The sequence below is a fragment of the Zonotrichia albicollis genome, chromosome 19 (assembly GCF_047830755.1).
Source record: "Zonotrichia albicollis isolate bZonAlb1 chromosome 19, bZonAlb1.hap1, whole genome shotgun sequence".
Classification (NCBI taxonomy): domain Eukaryota; kingdom Metazoa; phylum Chordata; class Aves; order Passeriformes; family Passerellidae; genus Zonotrichia; species Zonotrichia albicollis.
Genome location: NC_133837.1, coordinates 10,715,593 through 10,732,879, shown reverse-complemented (window position 1 = coordinate 10,732,879; position 17,287 = coordinate 10,715,593). Strand labels below are relative to the sequence as shown.

At 44.3% G+C, this 17,287-nt stretch overlaps 1 protein-coding gene across 3 annotated transcripts in view; it reads left to right on the top strand.

Annotated features, from left to right (window-relative positions):
* The first annotated feature begins 457 nt into the window (after positions 1-457).
* PRKCA (protein kinase C alpha) overlaps positions 458-17,287 on the top strand; it is a 152,045-nt gene continuing 135,215 nt past the window's right edge. For 2 of the 3 annotated variants that reach the window (XM_074554900.1, XM_074554899.1), the window contains exons 1-2: positions 458-911; positions 4,102-4,133. In XM_074554900.1, coding sequence (XP_074411001.1) covers positions 739-911; positions 4,102-4,133 — 205 coding nt within the window. In that variant the 5' untranslated portion in view covers positions 458-738. The remainder of the gene's footprint in view (positions 912-4,101; positions 4,134-17,287) is intronic. The other variant, XM_074554901.1, reaches the window with a different exon arrangement.

Genomic DNA, 17,287 nt, shown 5'->3' with positions numbered 1-17,287 from the left:
CCCCTGTCTGTGCATGGCACGGGAGTGAATCTCTGTGTGCGGCTGTGTGTGGGGGAGAGAGAGAGAAAGTGAGAGGGGAGATTCTGTGCGCGTGTTTAAGGGAACCTCTGAGCGTGCGCGTGTGAGTGAGAGGAGCTTTTGTGCGTGCCTGTGTGTGAGGGAAGCCTGTGTAGGTGAATGTGAGAGAAAGAGAGAGAGAGGAGAACCGGTGTGTGCCTGAGTGGAACCGGTGCGTTTTGGGGGGAGCTGGTGAGCGGGGAGAGCCGGTGTGTGTGTGCGAGAGAGCCCCCGGTGAGTGTGAGAGCTCCGGTGCGTGTGCAGGAGGGAGCCCCGGTGAGTGTGGGAGCTCCGGTGCGTGTGCAAGAGAGAGCGCCGGTGTGTGTGCGAGAGCCCCAGTGTGCGTGAGAGCACCCGGGCTGTGTGTGTGAAAGAGAAAGAGCCCCGGGGCGCGCTGCGGGAGCTGACGAGGGCCAGCAGGTGCGGCCGCCCCCCCGTTCTCCCCCGGCGCTCCCCGGCGGGGGCGGCCCCGCGCCCGCCCCGCCCCGGCCGGGGGCTCGCTCGCTCAGCCGCGGGCGGAGCAGCCGGCGAGAGGGCTCGGGATCCTCCTCCGCTCCGACGTCAGGCTGGGAGCGGGAGGCAGCGCCCAGCGCCGCCGTTGCCAGAGGCTCGGCGGCCGCCGGACGGGGCGGACGTCGGGGCGGCGACTCCCGGAGCGGCGGGGGGTGGGGAGGAGGCGCTATGGCCGACGTGTTCCCGGGCTCCGAGCCCGGCGCCGACCCGGAGGCGGCGCGGCGCTTCGCTCGCAAGGGCGCCCTGAGGCAGAAGAACGTGCACGAGGTGAAGGAGCACAAATTCATCGCGCGCTTCTTCAAGCAGCCCACCTTCTGCAGCCACTGCACCGACTTCATCTGGTGAGAGCCCGGGGCGCGCGTTCCCCCCGCGCCCGCCGCCGCCCGGGCCCGCTCCGCCGCGGGGATTCCCCGCCTCGGGCAGCCCCGGCTCCGGTGAGCCGCCGTCCCTGCCCTGCCTTCCCTTCCCCGCCCACCCGCCGCGTCCCCGGGCAGCCGGGTCGCGGTGCCGCCGCTCTGGCCGGGGCCGGGCAGGTGACCCCGCTGGGGGTGACCCCCCCCCGTGTCACCTCGCTGCCCCGGCGCTGTCGCATCCCCGTCCCGGCGGGCTGTGTGCGGCTGCCGCCGCTCGGGGAGCCCCGGGCTGGGCGCACCCCGCTTTCGGGGCGGTGGGAGCCCCCAAACTTGCCGGCGCTCGGGTTATCGCAGAGACCAGCAGGGTCTGGAGTCCCGCACTGGGGTTATCGCTTCCCACACGGTCCAGAGCTGTGTTTCTCACCCCTTGTCTCGGGGTTGTGCTCGGCTGGGCTGGGGGGCTCAGACGGGCACAGCCGCGCTGGGACGGAGGGTGCCCGTGCCAGACCGGGCTGTTGAACTCGGGTCCCCCAGCATTAACTCCTGGTCAGTGCCTGCCCTGCTCCCTCCTGCTGCCCAGGGCGGGCAGCGAGGCCGGGCAGGCACCGTGACACCGCTGCTCCGCTCCACGCCGAGGAAAGGGAGGGGTGGTTTTTGTGAGAGAAGTGTTCCTGCGCGAGAGGGCAGGAAAACTCCCTACCAACACCCTCCTTGCTGAGCTGGTAGGGAAAAGTACACCCATGGGTTCGTGCGGGGCCGGGGCAGGGCGGCAGCTCCGCGCAGGCCGGGCCGTTCCGTTCCGTACCCGTTCCCCGTTCCGAGCGAGGAGCGGCGGCCCGGGCTCGGCAGGAGCCGCGGGAGCCTCGGCGGTCCTGGACCTGCACAAACAGCTCGGGATTCCCCTCCTTCACCTCGCTCCAGCCGTGCTGCGCTGCTCAAGTTTGCACTGCAGCTCTGGGTGCCGAAAGCGAGAGCTGTGATTTATTTTGGCCCAAGTTGTGAAAGGGTCTGCACGCAGCTGGCTGTCTGTGGCACGCTTCTTGCTCTCTTCATGTGTGTTTATGTGTCTGGACACGGACCTTTTCCTTCCTCTGTCAGTTTTCCTCTGCTTGCAAGCTGAAGCAAAGACTGTGCTTGTGCCAGAAATGATTGATATTCACAGAGTGAGGAAGGAAAGCTGACATGGTAGACTGCGCAAGAAACAAGTCAAATTTCTGAGTTTGTCTCTCTTTTACATTTTTTTTTGAGGGAAAAAAATTAAAAAGTGAAGTTGGGTGTGGTAAAAGTGAGAGACTTTCAAAAACTGCTTCAAAGTTAATCTAAACCAGAATGGGTTGGGAGGTGTGAAAAACCTCTGCAGGGTTATTGCGAGCGGTGTTTGTGCGCACCCGCAGCACAATTATAAAACAAAGCAGAGCTCTGTCACCAATGAGAGGAATTGAAAGGGTATCCTGTGGCTGACAGGTGGCAAGAGCACTGTGCTCTTGTCTTGTCGTGCTTGCTGAGCCGGAGGAAACTCCTCACATTCCTTACAGGAGCATCTGACACCTCGAAAACTTGTTTGGTTTTCTGGTTTGGAGATGGGCCGCTCTCAAACAACCATCGCGCACCATTGAGTGTTTCCAAATTGACTTGTGTCAATTAACAATGTTGGAAGGTTTAAAAAACACTACCTTTCAATGAAATTTACAGATAGATTCTTTTCCTTGGAGTATGTTTCATCAGGTAATATTTATAAAATAGTTTAGTGCCTCCTTTTCCTCTTCAGCAACTTTCACCTCTCTGCTTTGGTTCTGGACTGTTGATATTTTTTAAAAGACTTTTTACTTAAAAATTACATTGAAACTGCTGTGGGAGTGGAATGGGCTGCGGCTCTGCAGGGGTTCAGCTCAGACACTGAGCAACAGCCGTGCTTCTGGAGGAGATAAAACAGGAATATTTGCAAATAAGTCTATTTCAAAGGATTAAAAATTATCTCAAGTCTGTTTCATGTTCTTGGTCCCGCCATCGGCTTTCCTGTGATTGCATTTCCACGCTTCCAGCTTTTGAGTTTTGTGAAGATGAGTGGTAAAAGCATCAGAATGACAATATAGGCACATGTGCTGCCAAGCAAACAATAATTTGATTTTTCTCCTGGTTTTCCTGGTTCAGGTTTGCTGATAATAACAAGAAGTAGCAACTTGTGCAGAGAAATGTAGAGAAATGCTCTAAGCTGTGTCATTTCAGCTTTTTCCTGAAGGAACACTGCACTGAAGGTTTTGTCTCTTCCATAAATAAATAAACAAAAAGTGGAGAAATTGTTGATACTTTTTTTTTTAAGAAACCATTTGCATAAAATTGATAATTAAGCTCGATGGTGTTAATTGCACACAGCTTCTCCAGCTCATGGCTTTTGTCTGAGTGTGAGCAGCTCCTGCTCTCCAGATGAAAAACAGGCTGCAAAGAAAAAGGCAGAGAAATGTTTAGAGGCAGGATACTCAAAACAGTTATTTTTGTGGGAAGAGAATGTTAGATGCTTAAAGATAAACAAATAAATCCACAGCAGTGGAGTTTGCCAGAGGTACAAAATGTGTTGGATGTCATTGTGTTCATTGCAGAAGTGCTACACGCACATTTGTGTTTCGTTATGGAAATGGAGCAAGGAAGCTGGAGAATAATCACTATGAAAATCAGGGGCCTGTCTTCTCATTTCTGTTGAAACAAGCAAAACTTTTCACCTGCTTGCTTTCCATACAGCAAACGGCTGGACTCCAGCTGAGCCTCACAACAGCCGTTTGTAATCCCAAAATCTGGATGAAACCCCAAGTCTGGTTTGTTTTACGTGCCTTTGCTGGAACTTGGAATATTTCACGTGGCTGTTAAATATACATGTGGCATTCAACGAGTTGAAATATTATGCAGCAATCACAGATGATGATAATTGTAGATCCAAAATAGCTTGTAAAATAATAATAATAAAAAAATTGTTGCCAGAAGCTGAAATTACATAGCTGGTGACAGCTATTGTTCTCTGCTTTGAAATGGGTGGGCTGGTCTGTGTTGTGTATTTGAAAATCTGTTGCTGTCGTAGCAAAACCTGAGGTAATTTAATATGAAGCTATTTTTGTGTTTTTAGGGATCACTGAGTAGAAATTAAAACCAAACGTACTAAGGCAGTTCCTTTTCCTTCTTTCCACAGGGGATTTGGGAAGCAAGGATTCCAGTGCCAAGGTAAGCCCCAGCTGCTCTGCTGGCACACACAGGGGGTGGCACCTCAGTCTAAAGGTACCCAAAACTCACCAGCAGCCAGAGAGAAACAATCCTGGAAAAACCAAGCAAGCATCATTGCCTACGTGAATTCTAAAAGAAGGCAATTATTCCATTAAGTAATTATTTTTCATATAATTTACATTGAAAAAATCAAGTAATTATTCATACTGCAATAGTATAAAAAGTTGGTGGATTTTGTTTTTAAATCCCAGCACAGTAAATATCGTATAATCCGCAAGATTCTAACTTTTCATGGAAATAATCTGTGCAATTTAGCTTTGCAGAGATCATTTTTCTCATCAGAAGCTCTTGTCTGTGTGGGCGTTTTGGAAAATGGATTCACTTTTTAGTCATATGGCTTCTTTTCATAACCCAAAGTCCCTGGTTTTCATTTTCATACAATGCATGTTCAGGAGAACCTTTGGCTTTATCTCTGTATTAGGACAAGACAATTCTGTCTTGTATAATACTGAATTACAAAAAAGAAAAATCCACCTGTATAAAATCACTGATTTAATAAACCTGCTAACCTTGAGAAACTGAAAGCTGCTGTAGTATAACTGTAAATGCTCTAGTCTCACACAGCCTGTATTTCTGCCAAATATTTCTCATTATTTAGCATTTAATCATGAAATAACCACACCCAGCCAGTGCAGGTTTTTTCCTTTGTCATATGTTTGCTTAATTAGGATGAGGCTTTTTGTGGTTCCTCTCCCTTCCCCACCTTCTCCCTGTCACTTCTGCTGCAGCTGCGTGTTGTGTACTCATTAGCTGGCCTTTCCTTCCCTCTTTCATGGCATTCCTGATGAGTATTTGCTCTTGCCTTAGAGCACATTTGACTCTCCTGAACATTGCTTTTTACACAGCAGTTAGGGAAATGATGGGTCCTGTGGTATTTTTGTGAAAGTTGATGTGAGCTGATGCTTTTTGAAATTAAACCTCTGAGAAAGTGCGTGTCAAAGCCTGATGCCTTTTAAAGATTAGCAATAAATAAGTTTTCTTTCTGCAAGTTGAGCCTTGCAGACACACACGGCGTTTCCTGATGGAGGTGAGCAGACATCCATGATTTTTCCTCTGTGCCCCAAAACATTAATACTAAATTTTGTAGGTTTTTGCCATCCATCACATCCAAAGCAGTGCTTAGGTGGCAATGGAATGGCATTTCCCCAGTCTCATTCAGGACAGCTCAGTGGTTCCTAGTTCAGGAATTGTTTAGAGGTTCATTACAGATTTCTGTTGGTGTACAGAAAATAATTGGGGCTGCATTTAGATGGTGCAGTGATCCAGCTTAGCTTTTGCAGCTTGACTTTCTCCTGTCTCCCAGCTGGGGGCTCGGGCTGGGCAGGATGCCCTGCCCTGGCCACAGATCCAGCCTGGCGTGGCTGCTCATCTCCAGGGGTTTGCATTTCCTTTCCTCTTCATTTTCCTTTCCTGTGCCTGGAATTCCTTCTAACGCTGTAATTCTGTGAGCTGGGAGCAGTTGTGCTGCTGAGGACTGATGTGTACAGAGCCAGCTCAAGTTCTCATTCACTCTTGTTTCCCCTGCAGGTGCCATTCGTGCACACAACCAAGTGTAAAAGCAGTAGAGCAGCTCTGTTTGGTTTTAAATGCCTCAGAAGTGACACTTTTTAGGAATCTAAATATGTTCAAATTTGACTTTTTTCTGTATCAGAGTGAGAACCTACACTTCCTCTTTAAAGCCTGCTGTTTCCAGTGGGTTTGTCTGTGTTCTTGAGTAAATCTCTGAGAAATATTCTGGTTTTACATGGCTTGAAGCAAGCTGGTTTTTGTGCACTGATAAGTTTAAGCAATGGGGATTTTTAACCATCATTCATTACACTTGTGTTCAAAATTAATTAGTTCATACTCTTGGGATAATACTCTGGAAAAATAAAACTTCCAGGATAAAGTTAAGCCACTGAATCACTGTTTTTTCAGTTCAGCTTTCTGAAGCTTCTGTCTAAAATGTCACCAGTTAAAGCTGGAAAGCCAAATTAGTGATCAAAATTACTGAGAACACGAGGAATTAAAACCAAAAGTCTGAAACAAGAAGACAGGCTGCAGAAAGGAAGCCTAATTTCTATAATGAAGTGGCTGTCTTTACAGAGAAGAATGACAAATGGAGAATAAAGTGGAATTTTCAGTGGGACATGAAGGAAAGAACACTGCAGTGACAGCTCTTAGCATGACTGGGGCTCTTGGTCCTTCAGTGTTTCCATTAACAAAAGCCTTTTCTACTCTGTTTTCAAGAGTGTTGTAAATCTCCCACTAGACACAAGCTTGATGTCAGGCAGAATTCAAAGCTGGGGGTTTTGTTGTTTCCAGAGTTGTCTGAAATTCTTCTGGCCTTTGATCCCAAGGGGAAGAGGAAGGCCCACAGCAGTCACACACTGCACTCAAATGATGTGTCTACTATAAAAACCTGCAATTCTAGCAATATTTGCATTAGAGTTCTTCAATTAAAAAAAGCTCTTAGTTGTTATGAGGTTTTAAGTATTGCAGCAAATACAGTATGGTTTTATATATATTTTTTAAACTTCCATTATAAAAGTGTCCAGTTTTATTTTTAGATGTCCTCAAACAAAATAATTTAATATAGATTTTAGTAGAATTTAAACTAGTGAAATGATCTGATTTTGGGCCATTAATACTTTTTTTCATTGGAATTGCTTAGATCCTGTCTTCACTTGAATGCTGTCACTTTGGTTTTCAGGTTTTGATGTCTGTTTCTGCTGTAGTGTTCAGCTTCAGCATTACATGAAGACATTTAAATGAGCTCTTTAGAATTGAAGGGAATTATTTCAATTTATTTTCCTAAAACATTTTACAATATCTTTTTTCCCACCTCCTTATTTATGGGATCCGGATGAATTTGCAAAAGACAGCAAATTAAATTTTGGTGTGATTTTTATGCCCTGAATGTGGCAGAGGGTCAGGTGCAATTGCATTATCACCACACAAATGCTCAGCCAGGGACAGTCCACATCCTAAGTAGTTTGTCTTTCTTAATGGGTGCATTTTAATGTGGCTGCTGAATATTCCAGCAAACAGGAGCTCAGACTGCTGAGGTTTGCAGCCAGACATGTGTTAGTTCATGGAGAGGAGACAGAACTCTGATTGAAAATAAGTTTTTTAGAGAAGAGCGTTTGGGATCATGAAGTAGCAGTGGGAAACGTCTGTGGTTTTGGCCGTGTGTGGGTTTGAAAATGAGCTTGAAAGGTTTCAGCTGGATTAATGCTCTCCTAGGGATGGGATTCAGGCAGGATTTATTCACAGGAAGGGTGGTCGGGCATTGGGAGGGGCTGCCCAGGGGGATTGGGAGTCTCCATCCCTGGAGGTGTCCTGTCCGGTTTTCGGCTGTTTGGAGGGCCTGGAAGGGCCCGGGGTGGCCTTGGGGCAGCCCGCGATTCAAAGGACGAGAAGAGGCTTCAGTTCTTCTTTCGGTCTCTGTGTTTATTAATTGTTTATCTAAAAGATTTTCTTTCGGCCCGACAGAGCTCTGCTCAGCAGCCAGCCATGAGCACACTGTGCTGCCCTCCGGGCGGTCACCTATCTTTATACCCATGGTTACGTGTACAATATTTATCATTTTTCCCCAATCCTTTTTATTTTTATTGTCCGGTGCACTTTTAGTAATGACCAATCCCAAAGTGCCACCATCACCACAGAAGATGGAGGAGAAGAAGAAGGACAGGACACGCCCCAATTCCTCCATCTTACTTCTCTAAACCCCCCTGTACAGAAATCCTAAACCCTGTGTCTCACCCTCTAATTAACCAATCCCTTCACCATTCACCCCGGTGAAACCCTCCTGTCCTCATACAGGTGTCGTCTCCTGTGTGGGATCAAAGTCCAGCCACCAGACACTTCTGGAACATTCCAGGACTCCCGAGCCCCCAAGGGTGCTCTCGGTGACACCTCAGTCCTGAGGTGCTGAGATCCCACAGTGTCCAAGCAATGACTGGGTGTGGGCTCAGTTTCTGAGCTGGTGACAAGGTGGGGATTGGTCACAGGTTGGACTCCATGGTCTGGGAGCTCTTTGCCAGCCTCAGTGATTCTGGGATTCTGTACAATTTTTGTTCCTGTTCTTAGAAAGCATTTTGCCTTTTCATATTTGTGGTTTGTTGTTGATTTATAGAAACATGAAGTATTTTAAATATTGTGCTTGTGAAGCAGGAGTTCTCATTCTGCTGTTTTGCTTTTGCTGTTGATCATGTCTGTGGCAGTGCAAACACGATGGGAGGATTATTCCAGGAAGTTTCGGCTTTGTTTTGTTTTCTTGCATTGTCAAGCAGGCCAGCAAGCTGTCTGTAGCACTGAAAGCTTTCCTCTGATGTGCACCTGGAAATACTGCAGGAGCAATGTGAAAAACAGAATAATTGAAACCTTTTTCAATCTGCCACACTATGAAAGTTCCTCTTTTGAGACAGCCTGCTTTAAATTAAGCAAGCAATTAAGTTAAATTTTGGCTTCATCATTCTTTTGATAGGCTGTTCCACTCTGAGTGTAACTTATACTTGTTTCTTTCTGTTGGGTTTGTGAGAAACATTTTTCTGCTGAACAGACATCAACAAATAGGAACTCACTAAGATGTGAAGAGCAAACATTGTAGAACATGTATTTATGTAGGTTTTGAGGTTGTTTTAAGTTCAGCACTGAAGGCTCAGCACATTTCCTCAGGGCAGAAATATTTTTAGTTACAGTAATATAAATGTGATCAGCTCATGTTCCTGATCAAGGGTCTGTTGTTCATTCTCTCCTAAAGGGTCAAAATTGGTAGTTATTAACAGCAAGTTTTCCCTCTTTGACATGATTGCTGCAGGCTCTACTGAAGTGCAATATTCTGCTGTAGTTCAGCTGTGAAATACATTTGGCTTTAGGGTAGTAATGAGCTAAGGAAGAGTTTCACATGTGTTCCCTAATTTACATAAATAAAAATTAGAGAAATCAATTAAAGCAGATCATTATGCTTCCCTATCTGGGCGACTATTGCTCTTTCCACAGTTTTTTCCTGTCTTCCCTCAATTTATTTTCAGATCAGTTCTCTCTAAATGTTGAATTTTACCTTCCATTGTTCCTAAGCTGCTTGGAACAGTTTGTGCCATGCCGAGTCTGGGCTGGGCAGACATCTACAGCAATTCCTTCACTGGAAAGGAAAATGGGGACATTTTGTCAGTTTTTAATACTCAAATATTGTAACATTGGCACATCAAACCAGCACTTCATTTCCTCTGTATTGTTTATCCTTTATCTGATGATTCTTGACCTCTCTTCTACAACACAAATACCAAAGAACCCTTTGGTGCCTCCTCATTTTTAAATCATATATTTTCATTAAAAATGTTCTATTAGTGGTCTGTGTAGTGATTTGGTTGAGAAACTAATTTTTAATGTTCTGTGATCTGAAGATTTGAGCCGGTGAAAACTCTGACCATTTCCAACCTGGCTGACACACAGAGTTTTCATCAATCCTCAGTGCTGATATATTTATAGTAGGAGCAGCACCATTTATTCTTTTCTGTGTCTGGATCAAGGCTTAATTCTTGGTTTTCCATCCTGATGGTTGTGTTTCCCCTACAGTTTCTTCTTCCTTTTACAATCTTCATTTTCCTTTGTAACCTAAAAAAATAAATCTATTGCATTGCAGCATTGATTCTCATAAAAATAATTTGTCTTCCTTACTTGGAAATGTTTTTGCCAAAGGGTGGACAAGACACAAAGCAAGTTCCCTTTTCTTTGCCAGAACTGCTTCTCTTGTATCATTATCATTTTTGTGGTGAGATGGGGTATTACAGACCAGGGCTTGAACAATGTGGGTGTTTTCCTTTGTGCTCTTTATATTATTTATTAGTCATGTGCTACAGTTTACATTAACTAATGCTGCTGAAAGCCTGAGATTGAGAAATTAATTCCATGGAAGGCTGTGACTGTGGAGCTTGAAAGTCAGCGTGAAATCTTCTGAAATGGGAATTCAGTAAAAATACACTTCCAGCAGCTGCTTTAATGCATTTTTGTGTGCATAACTTGGAGGTATCTGTTCAAAAATGGAACCCCCAGAGGAAAAACCCAAACAGTTACACACAGTCCCCAAAAAATAACAACCCAAACAAAAGAATAAACAGCACCTGAGAGCATAAATTGTATCTGCACAGAGTTTCCATGATTCCTCTCTCTGCTTTGTCCTTTCCTTTGGCCTTTTGCCCTCAGCCTGATCTGTGGACTTTGTGTTTCTGGGCTCCTTCTCAAAGGGCAGTAATTTTACTCATCTGCAGATAATTTGACATACACACACACAGATAAGATGCTTGTTGTGCATTTGTCTTGTCAGCTTCTATTTATTGTTCCTCCCCTCCTTTGGCTGTCCTTACTTCTGCAACATCTGACCCATTTTATGAGGAAATAAGGTGCCATTAATTGCTGATGCCTGTGAAAGTTGAGATTCTCTTCCCATTTCTGCAGGTGAGCTCTGAGAGGTTTTTGAAAAATTGCCCATGTTGTGAGTTCCTCCTGAGAACAGCAGTGATGGGTGAACCTCCTGAGTCTTTGAGAGTGCAGACCTGGAGAACCCTTTGGAAATGTCCATCCCAGCTTTGGCTGTGGTGCTGGGTGATCCTGGAGCATGGAGCTTCTCCTGTGGGTGCTGCAGAGCACGTGCTGGAGGCTTTTGGTTCCTGGATCCACTGCAGCTCAGCAGACATAAAAGCCCTGAAATTGAGATTTTAGTTCACAGCATTTTCCTCCACAGATGTGTTCCTGCTGGAGCACTGCCTGACAGTGCAGATGTGCAGGTTCTGCTTTCAGCTGGGAGGGGGATTTGCTGTCTGAGCTGGGTAGAAGGGGCAGCAGGACACTGTGGCAGGACAGGGAAGGTGCCTCTGTGTTGCTGAGGATTCTTTGTTACTACAATCACATGCTTTCACAAAAGTTCAATATTGAGGAGATCAGGCTATGTCACCATTCCTGGAGGCATTTGAAGATGTGGATGTGGCACTTGGGGACGTGGTTTCGTGGTGCCATTGGCAGTGTTAAGGATGGGACTCGCTGTCACCAGGGTGTGCAGTGACAGGAGTGAAGGAGGGTGGGCTTGGATTAGAAATTGGGAAGAAATTCCTGAAAGGATAGGGAGGCCCTGGCACAGGGTGCCCAAGGAAGCTGTGGCTGCCTCTGGATCCCTGGCAGTGCCCAAGGCCAGGCTGGACAGAGTTTGGAGCAGCCTGGGGCAGTGGAAATGTCCCTGAACATGGCAGGGGTGGCACTGGATGAGCTTTAAGGTCCCCTCCAACCCATATCATTGCATGAGTGTTGCATGTCTTCTCTAGCCTAAATGATTCTGTGATTCCCAATGTACTTAATTAAATGTGTGATCAACACTGAACATGGCAGTAAAATAAATAAATACGGAGTTGCACTTCTGTTTCCTAGAAAGTTTCCTTGGTGATACTGTGCTCATCAAACCTCAAACATAATTAAACCTTACCTTGCAGCAAACTTTTATTTTTTATATTCCATTTCAAGAGTAAAACCATCTTCACCCTTCCCATGAGAAGTTTGTTTTGCTTACTGGCATTGGTCAGGTATCCCAGCAGTGAGTTCCAGTCAGGAGACTGTTCCAGTGCCCTGGATGTAATTCCATGGAGCTCTTCAGCTTCTCACTGAGCATGTGGGAGTGATAGCTCATCCCCAGCTGACAGATAAACCAGTTTGAGGCCTGGGCAAGATAAAGTTTGTCATATTCTTAATTTTCCCCTCTCCCTTGGTTATCCTGCACATCAGCTGCTGTTACACAGCCACATAGGGTGTTCATTTTATACAAGATTTTTGTGAATGCCACCAGCAGAATTTAATGAAACGTTGGAAAGAAAGATACAAGAGGATGAAGAAAACAGAATTCCCTGTTGGGATGCATTGATAATTATTTCTTTTTTGTTTGCTTTTGTGGGTTTTTCCTCTTTAGGGTGAGAGGTAAAAATAATAAGTTATTTAATAAATACTTTAGGCTCAGTTCCTCAGCTTTTCCATCTGCAACAGAAAGCATGAAAATATAAGAGAGAAGGACTCTCTTGTGTGTCATTAATAACAGAAACTACCCTTTAAGTGTTTTTAAATTCTTGTGCTGAACAAAATGCTGAACATTTTAATTCTAACTGTTTCCAGCAGTGCCTGTTGAAGGCTTGCAGAGGCTGGGAGTGCTTGGAGCTGGTTATCAACTGTTAATTTTTCAATTGCAGCTATTTTTGAATAATGCCTTCCATAAATAATATGATTTATAACTCTTACCTTTTAAGTCCGACACCCAAACATATGCATATGTAACTTTCTGTGCATTGCAGTGTCATTTGCTCTGGTTTCCTAATTAGAATGGGTTTTACGTGAAGTTTTTTTGTTCTTTTTTGCAATTACATAATATAGACTTTAAGGTACTGCAGGCATGTAGGTTTTTTCATCAGCTTATATTCTAGTTGGCTTAATTTAGATTTTGAGATCACATTATTGTATTAATTAGAATCTTTTCATCAAGTGAGCTTTATTAGAAGTCTGAAATGTGTCCTTATTAATGTAGAAGTCTACTGAAATTATTATTTTAATCTGTCCTGTCTAGTTTACAAAATGTCCTTTTTTATTTCTGATTTAGACTGACAGAAACACACTTCTTGAACTAAAAGTGCATATTCATCCAGAAACACAAAATATATAGCCATTATTGCTCTTAGTTCGCTACTTCTTAGTTTTTAAAATGAAGCTGCAAAAGTCTAATTAATGCTTGTCTTTATACAATGGCCTTTCAAGATTTAGAAGATTTGCCATCATTTACAAGTAGAGCTTCTGCCGCTGTCAGAAGTGTCAGTGGATGGACAGTGATCAACACAAATTGCATATTCAGGGCTTTATTTGCTTTGTGTGGCAATTGTCAAGTTGTCTTCCTCTTGCTAAGAAAATAGCTTATATTTTAAAAAATGGTTTTTAACTGAATTTGCAGCTATTGCTCCTTATTTGTCTTTAACTTCAATTTAAAAACTTGTATACAGCTCTCAGTATTGCATACACTGCAAGCATTCCCATATAGTTAAATGAAGCTTATAATTTATTCTGAAGCAGAGTTTTATGAAGATTGTGTTGCTGAGAATTCAACATTTTTATCTCTCTAAATGATCCTTACACTGATGACACAATTGAATATTGGTGACAGTTTTTTTTTGACATTTTCAAATACAAAATCTACAAGGATCAGATGTTTAGAAGTTGGGTTCTGTGTGCCTGGCTTTTGACACCAGGGTGTGCATGAGGGTGGCTACTTAGAATATGTTTAAAAAGAATTAGTGGCTCAAAAGTGGTTTAAACACTGATTTTCCTTAGTTTCCTGCTGAAACTTAGGATATGTACTTGGACCAGTACATATCCAAGGTAAGGACTGTAGATAGAAATTCTCATTTTGAAGAGTGCTGAAGGTTGTTCCCAATGTAACCCTCTTCCCAAAGCACACTCTTCCTTTTCCTTTGAAATTATCAGCATTTTCAACTTCCCTGGAATGTGTGCTGAATGTGGTGTTTCAGCTTCTTAGTAAACAAGCCATTATTCATGGACAAGAAGGAGTTGGAATAATACTTTCTCTTCTTTCAGCTTCTAGTCTGTGTGGGTTTGTTATTTTGGTTTTTACTCAGGATTAGCCAGAATCCATGTCAAAGTAATCTTGTTCTCAAGAAATTGGCCTTTAATAGTAAAAAAAAAACCCAAACCAAAATAAAAAGTGAATCTTTACGTTCTGAGAGTGCAGAAATTAATGCTTATTTTATGCAAAGTGATTGTGTACATCAGTGTTTTATTGGGTTGGTTTTCAGTTTTCCTTGTTTCTTAAGGCATTGCTGTTGGGAAAAATCCCCCTCATAATTATTTTTGCTCCTGTATCACCCTATGTGCCTTTCCATGGCATCTCCTGATTCCCTGGGAGAGATGTGACCTCTCCTGTTCCCTAGAGCCTCTTACCTGAAATACTTTTCCATTTCTTGCATCCAGGCTTTGATCCTGAGAGGATTTTTATGTGTCTGAAGGTGACACCCTGCGTGGTGCTGACAGGTTCTGGGCAGCTCCACTTCTCTCCTCTTCCAGAATTGCATAAAATAGATTTCAGCCTAGCAATTCCCTGAACTTGTTCCCATAAAAAATATTACAAAATAATGATAAACGTAGAAACAGACTAAGCAGCAAAGTTTATTTTAAAGTGTAGATACAGTTATTTTTGTGTTCTTCCATTGGGACAGGTTAGCTGATTGAATTTGTGATGTGCTGTAGAATTAGGTTTTGGACTGTTCCTGTCTTGTTTGCAAACTTTAATTAATTCCAAGCTTATTCCAAGTATGTCAGTTTTATATCTTCCTTTTTTTTGTCATCAGCTTTTGCAAATTACATCTGCTGGATGTAATTTTATAGAGTGAAACTTCGCTGTTAAAACAAGTGATGTGGATGCAGCAGAAAGCAATAGGTACATTCCTCTGGTGGGTGTTTTTCAGTTCTGCTCTGTGTATGTGCCATTGAGACAAATACTGCAAGGTTACAGAAAGAAAGGAGAAAAATATGATTTCATTTATGGTCTGTTTCAAGGAGTTTGATGCCTAGATATTGTTCAGAATTCCTTTAGATCTTATTGAGAGATCCTAAGCTGTGAACCTGTAAAACACAGCAAAGGCTCAATAAATCTCATTGTGCAGCTTAGTTAAACTGTATTTTATGGTGTTTTTAATGCAGTGTATGGCCAGGACAAACACACAGCTGTGGCAATTGCCCAAAGACCCTGGGGAATTTTGTGTTTTGTTAGATATGAAAACTTCCTGAAGTATCATTCTTAGCTCAGTAGATCAGTGAGAAAAAGTGGTATTTTTTTAATGGTAGTTTATTTATTTGTGTTCACAGAATGGCAGGATGGCTTTGGCTGGAAGGGACTTTGAAAAGCCCATCCAGTGCCACAGTGTGAGGTGTCCATGGGCAGTGCAAGGTGTCCATGGGCAGGGACACCTCCCACTGTCCCAGGCTGCTCCAAGCCCATCCAGCCTGGCCTTGGGCACTGCCAGGATCCAGGGGCAGCCACAGCTGCTCTGGGCACCTGTGCCAGGGCCTGCCCACCCTCACAGGGAGGAATTTCTTCCCAGTCTCCCATCCAAACCTATTCTTTGTCAGTTTTAAGCCATTCCCCGTGTCCTGTCCCTCCATCCCTTGTAAAGAGTCTCCATCTTTGCTGGAGCTCCTTCAGATTCTGCAAGGCCACAGTGATGTCACCCCAAAGCTTGTCCTCTCCAGGCTGAGCAATCCCACTTCTCCCAACCTTTCCTCCCAGCAGAGCTGCTCCTTCCCTTTGCTCATCCTGGAGCTTCCTCTGGACACTCTCCAGCTCCTCCCTGTGCTGGGGCCTCCAGCTCTTTGCTTGTCTGGCTCTGACCCGTGTGTTGGTGCCACCAGCACAGCTCCTGCCGTGTCTGGAGCTGCCACCCCAGTGCAGCAGTTTCCCTGATTTGCCTCTGAAAAGGAGCGCTAAAAAGCTGTGTAGTGCTGGAGAGGGTTTTGAAGTGCAAGTGGTGGAGATGTTTGATACATTTTCCTGGGAAGCTGCATTGTTTCCTAATGGATCTGCAGTCGTTATGCCAACTGCACAGCAGGCTCTTGCATTAGAGGGTTTTACGATCTGGTGCTCCCTGTGTGCTCTTGCCAGTTGTTGTTTTACTGAGCAGTTCTTTCAAGTGTTTTGTTCTGCCTCAGGTACCCAGGTGTGCCTGATGGAGCTGTAAAACTGATGCCTGCCCTTGTTTTCCTAAAAGGCAGCAAAGCTCATCTCTAAGATTTCTGCAAAACCCAAGTCTTGTCAGCATCTCTTGATGCTGTGTAATGAGGAACAGCTTAGTTGTCAAGTTTATATAAAGTGCTGATGATCTAATTGAGCTTGAGCTTCTTTGAACCCTTTGCAAAAACAGAATTTTCTTGTATATTATTAAACCTGGTACAAGGCCAGGTGTCACTTTCATTTCAGAATATAAATGCCTGATGTTACAAACATTTAAGGCTCGTGTTTTATTCAGGGCTGCACCGAGGGTTTGTGGCAATAGAGGTTTTACATGGCTTCTGTGGGTTTGGATATTTGACAACAAATGTGCTGAAGGCAAGGTCTGTCAGGGTCAGGGGTTCTCCTCAAAGTCCAGCAAGCAGCAAATCCCTGCAGGCCTGGGACTGCTCAGATACCTTGGACAGACATAACGGAGCACAAATACCTCACCCTGACATCCTGCTCAATATGCCTTGTCCAGGTTTCTTTTTTCATAAATGGACTAGAAAAAGTCCTAAAGCACTGTGAAATATTTGCTGAGAGAGCTATTTCTATTTTGGGAAGAGGGAGGACGGGCGTTTGTCACCGCTGCATCCCTGCCCTGCTTTCTGCAGAGGGGCTTTGACCTCGGATTCCTTTGTTTCCTGCCTGCACCCAGAGCTGGCCTGGCTCTGTGCTGGTGCTGTGCATATTTATAGGCACAGGCTGCAACTGCAGCTCCTGTTTTTAAACAACCCAGGCACCATAATGGACATATAAAGTCTCAAGGGTTTTTATTGCTCCTGTCATCTCAAGTGCTTTTGAATCCTGATTACAGAGCAATAAAATGTGGTTGGTTGGTTAATGTGACTGACAGGGACGGGGACTCTGTGTCAGAGGGTGTTGAGTGAACAGATTCATTGATGCAAGGCTGTGAATTTATGGACATTCCTTAACTTTGGAGTATTGATTATATAAGTAAATGTGTAGCCTAAGATTGATGGAGGGAATAAAAGACCTCATATATCATTAATGCATTTGGGAGGTCTAATTGGGATTGTGCAGGTTTTTATAATGAGCTTTCTGAAAGAAGCATTGATAAATAAGTTCAGTAATTTTTAATGAAGTCCTCAGCACTGTCTATGAAGCTTATTTTGTAATTTAAATCAATACCTTGGACAGAGTGCTAATTGTAGAACTTACTGTCGAATTAAATTTTTAATAATTCTTGCTTTCTTGGCTTTTATTCCATTTATGCAAATATTGACCTTTGAATTCTTACTGTTTCCTGTGTTTCATTGAGCCTCACTTTGAAGGGGTGAGGGGATGA